The sequence below is a fragment of the Andrographis paniculata genome, unplaced genomic scaffold (assembly GCF_009805555.1).
Source record: "Andrographis paniculata isolate CXL003 unplaced genomic scaffold, ASM980555v1 Contig37END, whole genome shotgun sequence".
In the NCBI taxonomy this organism is placed as follows: domain Eukaryota; kingdom Viridiplantae; phylum Streptophyta; class Magnoliopsida; order Lamiales; family Acanthaceae; genus Andrographis; species Andrographis paniculata.
This window is the reverse complement of record NW_026137570.1, coordinates 6153182-6169374: the sequence shown is the minus strand read 5'-3', so window position 1 is coordinate 6169374 and position 16193 is coordinate 6153182. Positions and strand designations below refer to the sequence as shown.

At 22.9% G+C, this 16193-nt stretch overlaps 1 protein-coding gene across 1 annotated transcript; it reads right to left on the bottom strand.

The window, feature by feature from the left end:
• Positions 1–573: 573 nt before the first annotated feature.
• LOC127250203 (myb-related protein 308-like) lies at positions 574–6469 on the bottom strand. The gene is made up of 3 exons (XM_051273363.1): positions 6188–6469; positions 4930–5059; positions 574–1199 (listed from the first exon to the last, which is right to left on the bottom strand). The coding sequence occupies exons 1-3, from the start codon at positions 6324–6326 to the stop codon at positions 668–670; spliced, it is 801 nt and encodes a 266-aa protein (XP_051129320.1). The 5' UTR covers positions 6327–6469; the 3' UTR covers positions 574–667.
• Between the last annotated feature and the right edge of the window lie 9724 nt (positions 6470–16193).

Genomic DNA, 16193 nt, shown 5'->3' with positions numbered 1-16193 from the left:
ACATAAAAATAACCATACTAAATAAACATTTTCTTACGAATATGTTTTTTAATATCAATAATATAAAAAATATTTATATGTACATCAAATTTATTGTTATGATTTTTTAGTTTGTTCGTTAAATTTACTCAATTATTAATTTTGACAAAATTAACAAATCAACGTTAAATAATTATCCTTCATTCAACATTTATTCATATCAAATGATACTACATTATCTTCTCTTTAAATATTTATTTTTCTTAATTTTCCGGAATCGAATGTTTTAAATTTAACTGGGAGTAATATTTTATACTTCCTCCGTCCAATTGAAAATTTGTTATTTTTTATTTTTGTCCGTTTCAAAACAAGGTTACTATTTCCTAATTTAGTAATTATACTACATGTCTAACATAATAAATATCCTTCCAACTTACACTATATTACACAAATGTCATTTCTTTTATATTACACAATATTAATATGAACATTTTTGTCTTTTTCACTATAATTTATTATAATACTAATATTAAAAACTCTACATATAAAAAATAAACGGCAACCTTGCATCGTGAGGAAAAAAATATTAAAATTTATACTTCTATAAAAAAAAAAAAGGTTGAGGTACTCCATTATTCATATCACTCGCTTGTCACTTACTTACAACCACTTAAATAAAATTAATTATTTAATTATAATTAAACATGCCGGCCACGTCCGATTGCCAGATCAGCAATCCGCCGACATCGTCGTCCTCCGCCGTCGCAAAGTCGCCGTCAAATGCGGCGGCGGCGGCGCCGTCCCACCAGAGAAACTCGTCGTAAAACCGGAGGCCATCGTCGGGCGGCGACGGGCATGCCAGCTGCCACCATTCCACGTCATCATCGTCGCTCGAGATTCCGGCAACATTTCCGCCGCCGCTGTTTGTCTCCTTCGATTCCGACACGCTGCAGGCCGGCGAGGATTGCAGCGGCGTGGAATCGGGCTTTTGAAAACGGGCCGGTCCGGTCTGGGCCGGGCCGGGTGTCGCGTCAGGGCCCGTCCGGGAAGTGTTGTTGAAGGTGGGCGTCGTCTTAATGGGACGCGTGGCAGCAGGAGGAGCGTTTGATCCCCGACCTAGGGATCTGAACCTGTAGATCGTACGGCTGAGATGAGAGTTCCAGTAATTCTTAATCTCATTGTCCGTGCGACCGGGAAGATGACTGGCGATCACGGACCACCTGTAACGGTCATAAAGGACACGTGTCAGTAAGAGTGGTCATTCTTAATATGTATATTAAATTTATTATTAACTATTAATATAATTAATTATATAAAAATAATAAAATAATATTATAATTCATTATTATTAACTAATTAAATATAAATAATCGAACGTGTCAATTATAGACCGATGTATTAAATAATAGTATTATTTATTGACGAGATAGGTTATGAACCCTTGCTAATAAATGTCATTCATTATATTTGTCCCGCTTGAAATAAAATGCTAAAAAATAATTAAATAATTTATGATTTGATTTCTTTTGTTATTTTAAAAAAATAAATAATAATCTAAACTAAGAAATAAAAAAAGCATAACAATTTCTCTTTGTATGATTATACAATAATTATTTTTTAAAATATAAATAACTCTTTCATAAAATATCTTATTCAAATACTATTATAAAAATATTACTCCCCCTGTTTCGCATACTATGTCCACGTTGTCGTTTCTGTTCATCTCATATTTTATGTCAGTTTCATTTTTTGGAAAATGATTACACACTTTAATCTTATTTTAAAATTTTTAATTTATTTTTTAAATTTTAATTAAACTAATTGGTTATTTTAATCTTAATTTATAACTATTTATATTATAGGATAATTATTTTCACTAATACATTCTTAATTATCTACTAATTACACCTCTCCTGGTGATTGATAGATAAAAGATCAGTTATAAATATTTAATGAAGATTATTTATTTAACTTTATTTTATTAACAATGATAATTTTATTATTAATTCTTATTTGAATAGAGGCCCATATCTGCATTCTGAAATCATTAAAAATAAGTTTTTATTTCTTAATCTATTTTAATTTATGAATGTTATTTTCTGTTAACAAAAAATTTTTTTTTATTGAATTTAATATCTAGAATTCAGCATTATATATTTTTTTTTAAAAAAAATTAATTAAAGAATATATATTAAACTATTATATTAATACAAAACAAAACTAAAAAATCATGTGATTTTTTTTTTTTTAGTTTGAAATATATATATATATATATATAATGGTGTGTAGATTTAAATTTCAAATTAAATTTAACTCTAAATACAATATATTGATTTTTATAAAATCCAAATATACTTGGATGTGTTTATTTGTATAATTTGATTTTCGATTTTACTATTTTAAATTTTTTTCTCCAAATATATTAAATCTAATACTTAATTTTTTATTTAATATACTAAAATTAAATTTTATATTAAAAATATAAAATCAATACATATTTACGCCATATCACATCAAATAATGATTTTAATTCAAAAATTTTACTATTTAAAATCAAAATTCAAAACTAAAAAACACACATGTTCGTTTGGTTGTGTTTTAGAGAGTAATAAATATACAATCAGAATGGTAGCTGATGTAATATAAATACGATGTTTGATTTTGGTATTTTAAATAAAATAATTTTTAATAATGTTAAATAAATTATATTAGCAAAATAAATTATTACAAAATAATAATTGAAACACGAGTATTTGTCTTCCAACAATACATTAGTTGTTTGTCTTCTCATTTCAAATCAAATTTTATGCTATATATTTTTATTATAAATATATATATATTATTTTATCAAATAAAATATCATATTAATATAATATTTTCTTTTTGGCATGTCCGAAATAGCTTGCAACATTTTCAAAATAGGAAATAATTAATTATAGTTAATCTCTATCCCACACTTTATCTTATCCCATCACACAAATAATAAAAAATATATATATATTTATCTCTCTATCACATCACTTAATTACTAAATTATCATAGTAAATATTATCCACCTAAAAATTCGTGTCCAAAACAAATGTTGCACCTGTTTGGAACGGAGAGATTATTATTTAAATCAAATTTCATATTCATTTCAAAAGCAAATTATTGCTCTTTATATTTTTATTTCTCTTTATATTTTGTTTTCCAATTACTTTTACTATTTAATAAAAATATATATATATATATATATTATTATATTACATAATAATTTCACCAGAATCCAAAACACACGCTTTTCAAAGAATAAAATAAAATAAGACTCCGTGGGGCTGAGATTTTAGATGATACTGTTTAAAGTTCCAAAACATTTATTCATTTATTTATTTTTTTTATCACAAACTTTTAGGCAATTTATAATTATAATAAAATTACATTTCTATTACTCTGCTCATCCGTCCGATAACTAGGTATCCCTTTGCTTTTTGCATGTAGTTTTAGAAATATTAGTATCATATTAGGATGTAGTAGGAATAAAGTAGAATTGAGGGTGTGTTTGTTTGGGAGTTTGGATTTTGAGTTGAGATTTGAATAGTAAAAAAATTGAATTGGAATAGTGATACGATGTGATATAAATAGGTGTTGATGTGATATTTTGAATGTAAAATAAATTTTTAGTATAATATAAAAAAAAATAAAAAAAATGGGTGTTTGATTTGATTTTTAAGGGGAAAATTTGGATGAATAGTGAATTTGCTTTAAAATTCCCCAAACAAACATACTCTAAAATAACCTTATTAGTATCGTGTGATATAAATGTAACGATATTTGTGTAATATATTGTAAATTGTAAGAGTATTTGTAATGTTAGGTAGATAGTACAGTTACTAAAAGAGGAAATGAATAATTTGTTATGAGATAGACTAAAATAGAAAAATTGATACTTTGTTACGAGACGAAAGAAGTATTAGACAATAATTTTATAAAATACATCTACAATACTCCATCCGTCTCATTGAAAGATTGTCATTTTTCATTTTCGTTCGTCCCAAAACAAGGTTACTATTTTCAATTTAGTAATTGTACTGCCTATTTAACATAATAAATACCCTTCCAACTTACACTATATTACACAAATGTTATTACTTTTATATTACACAATACTAATAGAGGTATTTTCGTCTGTTTACTATAACTCATTATAATACTAATATTAAAAATTTATACTTAAAAAGTAAATGGCAATCTTGCACCGAGACGGAGGAAGTAATAGTTTTGTTCGCTTTGTATATATATATATTTTTTTATAGATGTAATTTTTAGATTATTTACAAAAAATTGTATTGTAATATAAAAGAAAATATTGTGTTAAAATATTGACTTTATATATTAAATAAATATATATCATATGTATTGTGTTAATATATATTATATTTATTTTAGAAATTACAAAATTTTCAGAATATTTTTAAAAATTTAAAATAATAATAAAAAAATAAAACAAATATTTGGTGTAATTAATTTTTTTTTTTTTTTTTTACTTTTAGTATGGTATTTTATGTGGTAATATTTCGCAATTTTATATACGTATATTTGCTGTATATATGTTTATAATTTTATTTTATTTGTTTAATTTTATGCTCAAATATATGAACACGCGGTTTTAACATAAATGTATAATGATTAGCATTTTTATTTTTATAATAAAATATATAAATAAGTTTTAATAAATAAAAAAAAACAAGCAAAATATTTTTATAATAAACACAAATTTGAATAAGAGAATTATCAAAAGAGTCGAAGATGAAAATACTTTAAAAAAACATGAGTCAAAAAATATTTGTAAGGGCTAAAAAAATAAAAAATAATAACTAAAGATTCGATGAAAAATAATATATTTTTATTAGTCATTTAAAATATAATTTTTGAAAGAATAATAATAAAAATTAAATTTAATATTAGCAAAACCTGTTGCCGAGCGAATTATGGAGTTTGACGATTGTCTCTTCTTCGTAGTGAGTAAAGTTTCCTCTCTTAACATCTGATCTCAAATAGTTCATCCACCTTAATCGGCAACTCTTACCACATCGGAGCAGACCTGTCAATATTTAGTACAAAATATTTTTGAAATTTGTAATATTAATTGTCGATAGTCGTTTTTTTCTTAAAGAAAATATTATATCAAATATATATTTTTTTGTTCTAGTAAAAAGTTAGATGAAATGCTTAACTTTTAATTATTTTTTAAATTGTCCGAAACTCGAAAACTTTCAAAAATTTTATTTAAGCAAATCTTTAGATACATACTCGTTCTATTAAAAAAATTATAGTTTAAGATATTTTTTAGTTCAAAACATCACATCCATCGACTATTTATGTTTTTATTATGTCTGGTGTTTGGATATTCAAATTTTAAATAGTAAAATTTTAAATAAAAATTGTTATTTGATGTAATATTAAGAGTGTATTTGTTTGGGAATTTTTTCCCACTCTACTATTCATCCAATAAATTTTTTTCAAAAATATCAAATCAAACACCTATTTATGTAACACTATATAACTGTTCCAATTCAAATTTTTTACTATTCAAATCACAACTCAAGATCCAAACCCCCAAACAAACGCACCCTTTAGACTAAACTATATTTCTTCATGCAAATTTTTTAAAATTTTACTATTTGGACTCTGCGTTTAAAAAAAAAAATATACATTTTTTTCTCTAAAAAAACATCATGTCAAATATTATTTTTTCCCAAATTTTACTATTTGGACTCTGCATTTTCTCAAAAAAATATATATATATATTTTCCTTTTACAAAATATCCCATCAAACATTATTTTAATATCAAATTCAAACCAAATTTTTTCAAATTCAACCAAAAAAACACACCCTTAAAAAAATAAAAATAAATATTTGATATAAAAACTATATAAATATGTAAAAAAATTCTAAATAATAATAATAATAATAATAATAATAATAATAATAATAAAACCAAACAAACACAGCCTATACTCCACTAAACCTTCGATTAAACTTTTAACACACGTCATGAAAAGCTTATCTCTATAGACATCACTAATTTCTGCTAAAACACACACACAGTAATCTCTCTTCTTCTCCCTACAGACATCGCTAGTTTCTGCAAAACACACACACACACACACATGCGTGCGTGTGTGTGCTGCAATGGATAATTAAATTAATTAATTAATAAATAAATACCAGCATTTTTAGGGAGGGATCTCCATGAGCCTTGGTCGCCATGGATGTTGATGTAATTAATGAGCTTTTCATCTTCCTCGGCTGTCCATTTCCCTTTCCTCAGTCCAGCTGTCTTGTCGCAGCACGGACTCCGTCCCATCGGAATCCGAATCTTTGCCGGAATATTCCGCCGCCGGCGAAGAGACGAAATAATAATAATAATAATAATGAGAATGAGAATTAATGGAATTGTTTTATTGGATCTCAATTACACAAACACAGTAGTTTCATCAATCAATCCTACTGCCCTTTATATGGACCTCAACTTAATATATATATATATATATATAATATTGAATAATAATTTTAAATAAAATATTTAAAAAATTGGGAGATATATTATTATAATGCTGATTTGAATATACAATATTTTAATTGATGCCATACGCTACGCTACACTGACTGTGTATATTTATAGAATGTGCGGTGTAAATATATTTTTTTTTATTATACTCCCTCCGTTCCAAATATTCTGCAACATTTTTTTTTTTTTTTTGTATGTCTTAAACACTCTGCAATATTTCCTTTCTCAAAATAGAAAATAATTAATTATACTTAATCTCTACCAGGGGTGTCAATTCGTATTTTTGGGTCGTGTTCGTGACGGGTTGAGCCATGGTGATAACAAAAAAACTGTCAACCCGAACCTGACCCGAACCCGAAATCTGACCTGAAACCCTAGACCCGAACACGACACGAATTCTTTCAGGTCGGGTTCAGGTTGACCTGAATTAGTTTCAGGTCACCCGAAACCCGAACAAACCCGATGCGAACCCGATACGAAACAAACCCGAAAATTTTTAAAAAAAAATTAAATTGACCTAAAAAATATTATTTTTTTAATTTTTATATTATTTTATATTTAAAATAATATAAATATTATAAATTAAAATAATAATAATAAAAATTTCAGGTTAACCCGAAACACGAAACCCAAAACCTAACCTGATTTTTATATTTCAAGTTATCAGGTCAACCCGAAACATGACCCGAACACGACACGAATTTTTTTCGTTTCGGGTTCGGGTCGACCCGATTTTTTTCAAACCCGAAATATCCAAATCCGAACCTGAAAAATTTCAGGTCGAACGGGTTCGATTTTTCGGGTCGGGTTTACTTTTGACACCCCTAATCTCTACTCTACACTTTATCCCCTCACATCATCCAAATAAAAAAATAAAATAGTATATATTTATCCCTCTATCACATCACTTAATTTCTAAATTATCTTACTTAATACTACTCAGCAAAAATCCGTGCCAAAAACAAATGTTGCACCTTATTTGGAATAGAGGGAGTAATATTTATTGCGTTAATTTATGTGTTGTATTTATATTATATTATACATGTAAATATTGGATGTATTGTTTTTTATGCATATTTAAAATAAATTGGTTTGTCTTGTTTGAGTTTCTGTAATGAAAGTTTGAGGATCTGTTTACGGATGTATTAAATGATTTTTTTATTTATTTTTTGTTTTTGTGTTTTTAAGATATAAATAATAGTATTAGAAATATAAAAAATATATGTGATTCGTTTTAACTGAAAGTATTATTAATTTATTATTTTTGTCTATTTATTTTTAAAAAAATACTTATTCTGTTTCAAAACAATAGAGATATTTGAGATTGACATGAGAATTAAGAAATAATATTATTATATTTATAGTGAGTGTAAAAGTGTTTTTAAAAGATCAAAATATCATTACTTTTATGTAATTACTGTGAAAAAATGAGGATAATTTTGTAAAAATGTAGAGAGTTAGTTACTAAAAATGAAAATAAGACTATTGTTTTGAGACAAACGAAAATGACAAAACGAAACTATTTTTTTGAGACGAATGGTGTATAATTCTATTATAGTAAAAATATTCAGACACTACTCTTGTAAGTGATGACATAATAGTGTGGGATTAGCTTTGATCGAAGGTTTATACAAAAACACACTCGCACTCAACGAGTAGAGACTACGGGTTCTCATGTTATAAAAAATAAGTTCGCACACTAATACTAAAATGTTCTTCAACTTTTATATTTATTTATAATTTATATATAAAGTATCACAGATAAAAATGTCAAATAAAATACCCATCTAGATTAGGACAGAGTAATATTTTAAATTTTTAAAAATAAAATTTTATGAATAGATAAAAATATATACTCCCTCCGTCTCATATAATTTGTCATTTCTTTTATTGAAAATATATTATACATTTTAATCGTATTTTAAATTTTATAATTTTTTTAATCTTAATTAAACTATTTAATTATCTTAATTTATAATTATTTTTATTATATAATAATTATTTTTACTAATACACTTTTTAATTATTTATTAATTATACTTTACCTAAATTTTCGTATATATAGTAATATACTCATGTTAAATGGGATGGATAAAGTATTATATTAATACTCCCTCCATTCCATAAAGAAATATTCATTTGCTTTTTGCACGTAGTTTTAGAAATATTAGTATTATATTGAGATATAGTCGGAATAAAATAGCAATGACTAAAATAATCTTATTAGTATGTGTGATATAAAAGTAATGATATTTGTATAATATATTGTAAGTTGTAAAGGTATTTGTAATGTTAGATATATATAGTATGGTTACTAAAAAAAAAAATTGATACTTTGTTATCGGACGAACGAAATATATATTATATTTTTTAAATAATATTTATAAAAATTATTTAATTTAAGAATACATGCAATGTGAACAAACCCCTACGACAATATTTATTTTGAACAATAGTGCACCTTACCGCCTAAATTAATGTAAGTGGGCTCCTCTAATAATATATTCAATTTTATATTATATTTTACTACCTCGTCCTACATAGTCATTATTTTAAAAATATATATATAATTATATATTTTAATTGCAATTTAAAATTCTTTTAATTAAATTATTTCATCATTTTAATTTAAATTTAAATTTATTTTTATTATATTATAATTATTTTTACAAATATATTTTTAATTATTTATTAATTAAATATCTTTGTGTCCCAACTAAAGTGGACAAATTAGTTGAGATGAAAAAGTATTATATAAATAAATATATATCTTATTTTATTTAAAATTATTTTAAGTTGATAATATAATAATATTTTTTATTTTTTATATTATGTAAAATTTTATTTCTATAAAACAAAATACATATTGGCCATATTTGTATAATATTATATTTATTACTCTCTCGGTGTCACATAATTTATTCCTATTTTCTATTTTCGCTCGTCTCACATAAGTTGTTCTTTCTATTTTTGGAAATATAATTATGCACTTTAATCGCATTTTAAATTTTATAATTTTCTTAATTTTAATTAAACTATTTATTTATCTTAATCTTAATCTATAATTATTTTTACTAAATAATAATTATTTTTACTAATACACTTCTTAATTACTTACTAATTATACTTTACCTGAATTCCCGTATCTACAGTAATACACCCATATTACATGAGACGGAGGAAGTATGTTTTTCCATTTAATACTCCCTCCATTCCGACCTAAAATGGTGCTTTAAATTTTGTAGTAAATTAAAAAATAATAATATTTTATTAGTTAGTGGAAATGTACAAGAAGTTTTGACATTTTTGCCGTAAAAAGTAATTGTACGTGTAATGTTATGTTTGTAATTTATGTAAAAGTTAAAGGTATTTTGGTATTGGTGTACGATACTTTAACTAAAATATGAAATTGATAATTCGGAGTGACACGAACGAAATTGGTAAAAATAATATTTTGAATTGAAAGAGGAAGTATTGAATTAAATTTTAATTTTACACCATCAATCACATTATTTATTATATATATACTAAGAAAACTATTCAAAACAATTAATATTCGAAACTCTTCGAACTAAAATTTCTTTCAAAATTTCTGTCTAAACGAATCATAAGTTTGTGTAATAATAATTTGATGTGATATTTTATAATATATATTGTTAGAAATTTGTGTAAAATTTTATTACGGTGAATAATAAAAATTGAAACTGAATACAACCCGAATGTGTTTTTTTTAGCATTTATCTGTTTTACTATTCAATTACTGCAAATTTTCGTAAGATAGTATTGTATTTAAGGTAAATTATATAACACTTCCTTGTATTTTTGTAAAATAATAAAACATCTTGTGTTTTATTTATTTCGTACGTGAAAACCCCTTGTGTTAATGTAAAATTTACACGAAATACCCTTCTTGTCCAAAATTGATATTTTGTTCTAAATAAAAACCTAAATTACGCAAGTTTTATACAAATAAAAAAAAAAGTTAAATATCTTAAATAATTTTTTTGAATGAAATAAATAAATAAACAATTGACTAATCCTTCATTTTATGGTTTTTTGAGATAAATTGTTATTTAATTTTTACAAAAATTATAAAAATAAATGATTGATCAATTATTTATTTTTATATTTTATTCAAAGAATATTTAAAATATTTTACGTTTTTTATTTGTATAAAACTTGAGTAATTTATGTCTTTATTTAGAATCAAATATTAATTTTGAACATGAAGAATGTTGCAAATTACAGAGATTTCATACAATAAATAAAACACATAATATTTTATATATTTTTACTAAAATAGAAAGAGACATTATATAATTTATTATTTTATTTATAAAATATTATTTAAATAAAAAAAAATAAAGTTAACGCACCCAAAAATTTAGCTGCAGGTGGGATGGGATGTATTTATAATATTACTCCACGTCATTATAATATCTTTTTAAATAAAAATATATTATTTTTTTAAATATCATATTAAAATAATTATTTTATTTAAAATTTAAACTAACATTTAATTTTAAATTACAATCAAACACACTAATTGTTTAATTATATTTATTACTCATTTCTTTCATTTATTGTGTCTATGTTTATGGTAGTCGCATATTTTATATTATTTTTTATGAAAATAATTACACATTTTAACTATATTTAAAATTTAAAATTATAATTTTTTTAAAAAATTAATTATATTAATAAGTTATTTTAATCTTCACTTATAATTATTTTTATTATATTATAATTATTTTTATTATTATATTTTTAATTATTTATTAATTACACCCTTAAATTCTTGTGTCTACCGTAGTGATAAAAATTTTCAATATAAAGTTTGCCGTAAAAATTAATTATACTTATCATAAAAATTAATTTTTAATTCAATATATCGAGGATTATGGATTTTATCATTAGATATAAGTATCATTTAAATTATTAAATTATAATAATAATTGAAAACTATGTTCCTAGAAACATATGCATTTGGCAAAATTTCTTATAGTTTACTTGTAATTTGAAAATTTTATATTATACTTTTTTATAATTTAAAAATTAAATTCATTTCTTCAATATTTTAAAAATATTGCACAAAAATTCATAAAAAATTTATTGAATTTTTTAAAAAAAATTGCATATAATTTTCTAAAAAGTTAGATCTTCTACAATATCTTTAAAAACATAAAAAAATCTTATACAATTTTTAAATCGAAGAATTATGGGAAATTTTCAAACAACATATGAATTAAAAATACTTTATATTTTTTTTATAATACTCCCCGTCCCAGATATCGTAGACACAGTATTTTAGGAGGGGTGTAATTAGTAGATAATTAAGAATGTATTAGTGAAAATAATTATCTTATAATATAAATAATTATAAATTAAGATTAAGATAACTAATTAGTTTAATTAAAATTAAAAAAAAAATTAAAAAATTTAAAATGAGATTAAAGTGTGTAATCATTTTCCAAAAAAGGAAAATAACATGGTATGTGGGACGGACAAAAACGGCAACGGACATGGTATCTGGGACGGAGGGAGTATAATTTTAGAGACACATACATCCAAATAATAATAACATTAATTTTATTTAATTAGGTGTGGACCATATTTTAATTTTTCAAGAAAAAATTCAATAAAATTATACTCCTACGTGGTGTGGGTCTATATTTGTCTTTTTGTTCATTTAAACTGATTTTTCCGTATTTGACATATTAAGTTCATTCAATTTTAAGCTTTAATTACCTATTTCAATAAAATTTCAAAATAATTTTTATAGCACAAATTTAATTATAGTCATTTATAACTTAAAATTTGTTCAATTTTAAGCCGTAATTACCTACTTCCTCCGTTCCTTAACAATCTATCCATTTTTTCATTTTTGTCTGTCCCATAACAAAGTATTCATTTTTTTTAGTAACTACCTGACATTACAAATATCCTTCTAATTTACAATATATTACACAAATGTCATTATTTTTATATCATACAATACGAATAAGGACAATTTAGTCTTTTTTTCTTTTATTTCTACTGCATTATAATAAAATACTAATATTTTTAAAACTCTTTGCAAAAAGTAAATGGATATATAAATATGAGACTAAGGGAGTATATCGTTATACTTTAAGGGTGTGTTTGTTTTGAGGATTGAATTTTGAGTTGGGATTGTTACAGCGCAAATTTAATTAGATTTTGTTTAATTTTTATTTGAAATTGAAAATTTTATTTAAATTTTAATTTAAATAGCACTTCACTTTAATATTTCAGTAATATATATATATATATTTATTTATTTATTAAAAGTCATATGTATTTGTTGATCTGTGTATTCTTGATATGTCATTATATGTCATTAAAGGTAAAACAAACAAACCCAATATTCTTGATATGTCATTATAAGTTTGTGGACTAAAATAATATATCTATTAACCTTTTTATAAAAAATTTGAACTAATTTGATGGATAATATAATAAAAAACATTAATTTTAAAAATAAAATGATTTCAATGAACATAAAAGTAAGTGAGAAGACAAAAAATATATAATGTTACGATATAGGTACCTAGTTCCACGAAGCAATTACGTAGGATATATGTCTTTTTTTCTCTTCCTCCCTAGTGAAGTTTTCCTGCCTATAAATACAGCTATGAAATATTAAAATAATGACATTTTTGTAATACTCCTTCCGTCTACGGATAAAGTATACATTTACTTTTGGCTGGGTGTTTAAGAAATAATAGTATTTTAATTATAGTGGTTAGTTAAAAGTAGTGTAATGACATTTTTGCCCTTGCTTTTTGATATAAAAGTAATGATGTGATGTAAAGTAAGGTATTTGTGGAAAAAAGTAAGGTATATAATGAAATGTTTACTTTGTAATTGGACGTCCCAAAATAGAAATGTGTATACTTTCTAGCTGGACGGATGGAGTATATTGTAAGTTGAAAGAGTATTTATTATGTTAGGTAGGTAGTACAATTACTAAATTAGGAAATGATAACCTTGTTTTGGGACGAACGAAAATAAAAAATAGTAACATTTCAATTCGACGGAGGGAGTATTATATATTAACACACTGATATATATAAATATACTTACCAACATTATATTATATTATTATTATACTCCCTCCGTCTCAAAAGTATAGTTTGGGTCGTGTTTGACACGAGATTTAAGGAATATTGATATTATATTGGTAGTGGATAAAAAGTACGGGTAAAAAACGTTTTTGCCCTTATGAGTGTATTAGTGTAAAAAATAATGACAATTGTGTAATAATAATAAAAAAGTAAGAGTAGTTTTATAGTGATATAATTATTTATGAAAATGAGACTATTATTTTGAAACGGATAAAAATGATAAATATGACTATTGTATTGGAACGGAAGGAATATAACATATAAGTTTTTGTCTAAATAAATTATTATATAAAAAGTTAACGTTTAAAACATTAAAGTAATAAAAAAGGCAAAATTAAAGTTAACGATTAAAACATTAAAGTTAAAGTTTGATTTTGGGTGCGTTTGACAATTAGTTGATAGCTTTTAGCTGTTAGTTGATTTAATTAGCTGCTAGCTGTTAGCTGATTCAATTAGCCGATTTAACTAGCTGATTCAATTAGCGATTTGCATTAAAGTGTTTGGTAAAACAACTGTATGACATTAGTTGTTTATACATAAAATGTTTATTAAGGATATTGATATGTTATTTTTTAAAATATTTAATTTTGTTCATTTTGATTTGAAATTTATGAGAATTTTTGTTATTAATTATTGAAAATTATAAAAATATTATAAAATATTTATTTTATTTTTATTATTTAGATCTGAGAAAATTATTTTTACTAAAAAATAACAATTTTTTATTGAAATTATATAAAATATAAAATAATAAATCTTTCGTATATATTTTTTTATTATGTTAATTATTGTTTTAATATATATAAATAAATTAATAACCTTTGTTTTTTTTTTTATTTGGTTTAGTTTTAAAAATTTATATATTTTACAAATAAAATAATTTATAAGTAATAATTAATAATAGTAATTATTTTAAATTTAAAAAATAAAAATATAATTTAATAAATTAAATATATTAAAAATAATTAATAAATACTGCTACAAAAATATATTTATATGTATAAAATAAATAATTAAGTTTTAAGGGTAAATAAGGAATAACCAAAATTAAAATGAAAAAACTATTTCAAAACGCTGGGTAGAATAGCTTTTCAGAAATTAGCTTTTGTGGTCCAGAAAGCTCCTTAAAAAAGCTAATTTACCAAACACCTAAATTAGTTTTTTGACTGATCAAGCAGCTAAAAGCTGTTTAATAAGCTAAAAGCGTTCAAAATGCTGTTTCCCAAACACCTTCTTTGAATTTTGATTTTGAATAGTAAAAATTTAAATTGAAACAGTAATATAAATATGTATTTGATATAATGATTTGAATGTAAAATTATATTTTAGTGTAATAAATAAAAATTGGATGTTTGATTTGTTATTTAAAAAAAAAAAAATTAAAATAGTAAAATCATAATAAAATCTTAAAAGTAAACATAATCTTATGTTGATATTTTATATTTATTATTTCAAAAATAACCACAAATATATAAATGATTTCACACTAATTAATTTCAAAAATAAAATGATTAAAATAAACATAAAAGAAAGTAAGAAGTCACAATATAAGTAACTTTTTTCTAAATAAATTATTATATAAAAAGTTAAAGTTTAAAACTCTAAAGTAATAAAAAAGGCAAAATAAAATGTTATTATATTATGTTGATTTAAACATATTTTTTTTTAGAGAAAATAATAATATTATATAATGTATTTTAAATAGAAAATATGCACCATATATAATACTATGTTTATCTTATAAGAAGAGTACCATGAGTCTCTTTGTATGCTGATATTCGAATATTAATTATCATATCAATACGTAGTCTAAATCAAAAGAAAATGATAAAAATATTTTTATTAGTCTCTTATAATACAAATACAATGATATTTGTGGAATAAATTATACAAATATAAAGATATTTTCAACGTTAAATACAATGACGTAAAAAATAAATATTGCATTTTTTTATGGGACATAGGTAGTATTATTATTTTCTCTAAGAAAATATTTTTATTTCAAACAAATAAAAAAATTAAACATATTTTTTTATGACGGAAAAAAATATCTCTTACGGTACTAAAATTACATTAATCTCCAAACATAGCTCTGTTTACTTGTAGAATTTTATTCTTGATTTTACTATTCCCAAAGTTATATATATTTTTTGGGTTAAATACAAGTTTATAATATTGTCTGTGATAGTGCGGTTAAATGCATTTGTTTTGGAGTTTTGTTGTAGATTAAAAATAATAGTATTTTATTAATCAGTAACTGTGTGTAAGAAGTTTTTGACAATTTTGCTCATTGACTTATGTATAAAGTAATTATATATATAATAATATATTTTTAATTTAAATATAAATTAAGAATCTTTTGGTATTATTATATATTATTTTTACTATTTTTAATTTGATAAAAAATCGATACTTTTGAGTGGAACGTAGAATAACTGAAAAAAAGATTATGTAAGTTGGGAGGATATAACTGATTTTACTAATATAATTTATAAATTATTACTTTCGATTTCGATCG

What these genes read in the sequence shown, in the direction of transcription:
- LOC127250203 (XM_051273363.1), bottom strand. Translation starts at nt 6,326, where the DNA reads ATGGGACGGAGTCCGTGCTGCGACAAGACAGCTGGACTGAGGAAAGGG. An exon ending in ATCCCTCCCTAAAAATGCTG is followed by an intron (nt 5,060 to 6,187) that starts GTATTTATTTAT and finishes AAATATTGACAG; the next exon opens with GTCTGCTCCGATGTGGTAAG. An exon ending in CATAATTCGCTCGGCAACAG is followed by an intron (nt 1,200 to 4,929) that starts GTTTTGCTAATA and finishes TGACCGTTACAG; the next exon opens with GTGGTCCGTGATCGCCAGTC.